This window comes from Pinus tabuliformis, chromosome Q (assembly GCF_031772625.1).
Source record: "Pinus tabuliformis cultivar Carrire ecotype Pingquan chromosome Q, CPIR1, whole genome shotgun sequence".
Lineage (NCBI taxonomy): Eukaryota > Viridiplantae > Streptophyta > Pinopsida > Pinales > Pinaceae > Pinus > Pinus tabuliformis.
The window spans coordinates 559,480,946-559,486,905 of NC_142296.1; the positions used below are offsets into that span (position 1 = coordinate 559,480,946).

General features: G+C 39.0%; 1 protein-coding gene across 1 annotated transcript; it reads left to right on the forward strand.

Annotated features, from left to right (window-relative positions):
* Positions 1-4,221: 4,221 nt before the first annotated feature.
* LOC149220666 (pentatricopeptide repeat-containing protein At1g19720-like) lies at positions 4,222-5,376 on the forward strand. Its single transcript, XM_089387161.1, has one exon. It carries the CDS (start codon positions 4,222-4,224, stop codon positions 5,374-5,376), a length of 1,155 nt encoding a protein of 384 aa, XP_089243287.1.
* The last annotated feature ends 584 nt before the right edge of the window (positions 5,377-5,960 follow it).

Consider the following 5,960-nt stretch of genomic DNA (forward strand, 5'->3'; position numbering starts at 1 on the left):
AAGAGTCACTGGGTGATGGAGATGGGAAATCCGGATTGACAGTGACTATCCATGAGGTCTGGCTCAACTAGAGGAAAAAACTGTGTAGTTTTTTAGAGGAACAGTCCGGGTTGTAGGAAGGCTGGGCGAGAAAAATCTGCGTAGTTTTTAGAATGAGCAGTAGTGGGGCTTTGCAGCAAAAACTGCACAATTTTTTTAGAGGAACAGGTTGGGCTGCGAGGAGGCTTGGCAGATAGAAATTGCATAATTTTTTGGAGGAACTAGTAGGGATCTTGGCAGCCAAAACTGCACAATTCCTGGAGGGAACTGGCAGCTGGCTACTCGATCACTAGCAGTGGAAACTGCACAATTCTGGAGGGCCACTGGCAGTCAGCTGTCGGGAGCTTGGCAGCAGAAGCTGCGCAATTCCTAGAGGGAATTGGCAATCTGCTGTTGGGAGATGCTGGCGAGAGAAATTGCACTTATGCTGGGACACTGGCATGTTGATCATCTCTACGCAATTTCTGAGTTGAGCGAACTGTTGGGCAGCAGAGGGCCTGCTCATGAAAATTGCGCAATTTTTGGATGAGCAGCTGGTTGATTGTCAGGATGGCTGGCTGCAAAAATTTCACAATTTCCTGAGAGAGACAGGGATGGGAACTGAGTGTTTGTGCAACTTGTCTACATAATTTTTCTCAATCAACAGAGCGGGCAATTCTTGTAGCCTCTGCGCAATTTTTCAGGGGAGTTAGTCCCGGCCTAGTTGTCGGGTCAAACTCTCCGGTTGACCAGCATGGAGACTGATTGATTTTCTTGCAGGCAGCGCAACTTGAAATGACTTGCTTGGTTCTCTTGCATTGTTTTGGGCGACAGTCTATCGAGTCGATGGTGGGGTGATGGTCCGACTGTTAGAGGGGAATTCGGTCGTCGGAACTTTAGCAAAATGAATAAGTGTGTGAATGAGTGAAAGATGCATATGTGATCTTGCAAAACACACTTGTATGACTCGACGAAGAGACGAATCAAACCATCTAGACACATATGTACAACATGACTGACCGATAGTGTAGGCGACAAGCGTGACACTTGTGATTGATCATTGGGTGACTGTGACGACGCTTGTGCGACAGTGAATGTGACTCCATGTGTGAGTGCTACAGATGTTTTCATAATGAACACAACAAATACACATGAAGCGAATACTTTCAAGCATAACCAAAACATGGTCGCAAGCATGAATTTGACATCAATATGAAAGACTTTGTGAAATGAACAAGCAAGGCAAATGGGAAGACTCACATGAACTCACGGAGTGAACTCGAGTGTGTGCAGTCATCAAGTGAAACTCTCAAGGGAGGGTCCAAATGGGCTGTAGGCCAAAGTTTTGGAGGGTGGTTGTAGCTACTACAACATAATGTTTCAAAATTATATATTTACAATGTCAAAGATCATTCAATCAACATTTATTACCATGACAAAGAACACTATAAAAACCTGGAAAATAGGCTTCATGCTAGAGAGCTTATTCTTCCAGCTACTGTAACATGAAAAAGTATAAGAGCTACGTGCAACCATAAAACCGATGGAGCCATCTTAGCTCTTTATTTAAATAAACATATCTTCCTAAAAGAAGGAAATGTCAAACACCTCATATAAATACACTAGAATCTTCATGATATGAAGGCTACAACAAGAAATTACAACATGGGCATGGTAGCCATTAAAAAATCCTTTGTTACCTATATTCTAACAACCATTCCCACCTCTATAGTTGTGATGTTTTATTCAACTCTTTCAACAAAAGCACCTTCTTTGGTCAGTTATCCAAGGTGGTCTCAAGAGCTTCTACTACAACAATTCTGGTACCCTGAGCTTATTCATCTCCACATCCAAAAATCTAATCAACATCCTTGTCCAGATATCATGCACCATAGGAAGAATCGGGATGAAAACACAAGCAAGCCCTTCTTTGATTGATATGGCACTAACATCCAACATTTGATAGACAACCACAGAGTTGTCTAACTAGAATTCATGCTCAATCATCATTTTCTTTGCATATTCATCATATTCAACATGTAGATCTCCCATATTATAGCATTGAAAACCATTGTTGAGGGAAGGGACAGATGGAAAGAGGCACAAAAAATTTGATGGCTTCTTCAATGTACCAGGCATTCTTCTAGCAAGCTGCATTGTGATGATATTCATTATCCAAAACACAACACAATGGATTTGCTCATTGCATTGGCATATTTTTGTGGTGATTGGTGCAAGTCTCAATGGGAGGCATTGAAGGATAATTGAATCTATGTCATTTGAAGAGAGTTATCTCTTCTTCATGGAAGAAGTGGGTACCTATGTGGACAACATCACACAAGAATTACTCTGCATGGAAGATGAAGCCAGCTGTGCATCCTTTTCCTCGTCTCTTCAATAACCTTGATAGCTTGATGTTGCAACCAACCCTAAGATCTCAGTGGTTGGTAGGAATGAGTTGATTTGGTTGGGGATGCACCAGGTGGCTTTCTGACCATAGGGCAAGGTACACACTCCCCAAAAAAGATAATAATTGATATAAATATACTGGAATCTTCATGATATGAAGGCTACAACAAGAAATTACAACATGGGCATGGTATCCAATACAAAAATTTGAAAGTTGATAACAAGACCTAGCATATGCCAAGTCAATGTTATAGTGAAGGGGGCTGGAATAATGTCTGAAAAATGTGCATGTGGCAGTTTATCCTCAACCTGTTTATCATCAAAATCACCCATAACAAAAGGCTAGAAAAACATGTATAAACAAAATCCACATGTTGCGCCAGATCTACAATAATTCCTTCATACTTGTCACCATAGAGATGAAGCCAACATTTAGAAATGCCTTGAATAATTATGAAATGGTGATATTTAATTTCCAACAATATTTTCATACCATTTAAAACATTCATCTTCAAGAAAATCCAAGGAAATTATGAACATTTTTTTCATTTTGATATCCTTGTGGACAACATTATGTTTTCAAAGAATAACAATAAAAGGACACAATATGAAACAAAGGTGAGGCTTTGATTCTATGGAGATCTGGTATATATTCTCTCCAATATTCATAATCATTTATGTACCCCGAGATTCATGAGAAATAAAAAGGATCAAGAAAATAACCATTCCACCTCTAAAGATGTGATGTTGTATTCAACTCTTTCAACATATTCATCATACTCAACATGCATAGCTCCCACATTATAGTCATGGAAGCCATTGTTGACTCTACAGTTTCAAACAATTCTTTCAGCAACTTAACATTAGTCTCCATGGTGAATTCTATCAATAATTCAAGGTCCGAATACATCTAGAATTCGACAAGAAAAAATCCCACACATGAATGTGTAATTTCTTCCCATGTGGAGAATTGTTTCTGACTATCTTCGTCAGCAACAACCTTAGAGTATTATCCTTGGCCATAAGGAATATCACAAAATTTAGTTTCAACACTATGATTAGAGAACAATATTATTGGGCTTGTCTCATAAAGAAACACAAATCAAAACTTTTCTCTGCCTACAATTAATATATAACCAGCATAATGGATAAATTCTAGAACATGTGTGGGTCTGTAGGAGTTCTTGAAAATCCACAACATCAAGGGCAAATTTGTTAACTATCTCCATGTGAGTTGTTATACAGAGAGATAAAGAATATAATTTAAAAAATCAAGCCCACAACATAAGATTGCAGAGTGTTGTGTCCTAAGGGACTTACATGATTATTCAGTAATAAAAATTATTAATTAGCATTTTGTAAGTGAAATAAAAGTACATTGCATCCAAATCCTTTGATATTAAGGAATTCCCTAGGTGCATGAGGTTCTAGCTTGTAGTTTCCAGATATAGTTGGCATTTGGCCTTGAGAAATGTAATGCCTACCAATGCTTCAAGTATAAAGATTGAAGAGAACAATCTACTTAGTTCATCTATTTGATGTATGGTGTCAAATTTCATCAAAATTCCCAGGAAAATACATTATTTTCCAAGTGAAAACACCTTCCAAAAGTTTCTGCCAAATTTCTTCAAAATTGCCCAGGAAAAACCATTATTTTCCAGGTGTTTTTAGACTACTCTAATTTTGAGTAGCAGCAATAGGATCATGGTAGCGTTGTTAGTACCATATGCAAGTCTACCACATCATCTAGTCCAATTTACTCACCTCTCTTACAACTCTAAATTTGGGCTCCCCATGGCTTCTGTTATTCATGATCTGAAAACAAATGTTGTCTCTGCAGCTACCCCTGTGATTGCGACACTATATGAAGAACCCACTGAAAATCAAATGCCAGAGTCACAAGCCAATGATGTTTCTATTGAAGTGAGAGCACTCTGTAGGAAGGGTCGATTGAAGGAAGATTTGGAACGTTTAAACGACGCTATAGTCGATTTAGACACGTATATTTCCCTCTTGGAACTTTGTATCAAGATTAAATTTTTTTCAGAAGAAAAAATAGTCCATACCCACATGGGTTTGAATGGGATTGAACCAAATGGAATGCTAGAAACTAAGCTTATTGCCATGTATGCCAAGTGCAGGAGTATAGAGGATGCACGACTAGTGTTTGACAAAATTACTGAACGAATCGGGCCTTCATGGGTTGCTATGATTGCAGGTTTTTCCAACCGTGGTGACTATGAGGAGGCCCTTAAGCTCTATTGCGAAATGCAAGAGACTGGTATGCAATATGACAATTTTGTCTTTCCATGTGTGCTGAAGGCTTGTGCTGGTTTGGGTAATCTGCAGCAGGGCAGGGAGATTCATGGTCAAATAAGCAGAAGGGGTTGTAGGAAAGACATAGTTGTTGAAAATGCTCTGATCGATATGTATAGCACATGCATGGTTGTAGAAGATGCAAGGCAAGTGTTTGACAAAATGTCTCAAAGAAATGTAGTTTCACAGACTTCAATGGTAGCAGGGTATGCTAAAAATGGATATTGTGACCAGGCCTTGGATCTCTTCCATGAAATGCAGTTGGCAGGTATTGAGCCGAATGTGATATCATGGACTACACTGATTGCAAGGTATGTTCAAAGTGGGCGAGGTCATGATGCTTTGGTGATGTTTTGTCAAATGCAGAAAGCAAGCATTGCATCAAGTTCCATCATTGTGGAAAATGTTCTCTCTGCATGTATTGCATTTGGGGCTTTGAAACAGGGGAAAGAGATTCATTTGTATGTTATTCGAAGTGGCTTTGAGTCAAATGTCATTATCAGGACTAAGCTTCTGAACTTCTATTCCAAGTTTGGAAGAATAGATAATGCATGCCATATATTTGATAGAATGCCTGAGAGAGATGTTGTACTATGGACTGGGATGATTGTAATGTGTACGAAGAATGAGTAGAATGAGTATAGTGTTGAAGCATTGAAACTCTTCTGTGAAATGTAGTTAGCAGACATAAATTCAAACACCTTCACCATTACGGGTGCTCTTCTAGCATGTGTCCACTTAGCACTATTGCACCATGGTAAAGAGATTCATGGTTATATAACTAGATGAGCATTTGGGATAAATGTTGTTGTAGGGAGTGAAATGATAAGCATGTAGAAAAAATGTGGGAGTGTAGAAGATGCATGTAGAGTGTTTGACATTATAAATCAAAGAGAGGTGGTCATATGGACTATTATGATAACAAGGTATGCAATGCATGGGCATGGTGAGGAAGCCCTCAATCTGTTTATACTAATGCAATAGGAGGGTGCTAAACCAGATCATATTACTTTTGTTTGGGTGCTATACGCATGTAGCCATGCAGGCTTGGTGAATGAAGGTTTGCGACACTTCAATCTCATGAGTGTTACACTAAAAAATGTCACCATGACTATTTACAGTTGGTATGGCTCTATCAACAGTCATGCTATCCTCCTAGGCAAGTCTTATGCCTCTGCTCTCCATGTCTAACTCCAAAAAGAGAGAAAGTCTTTATA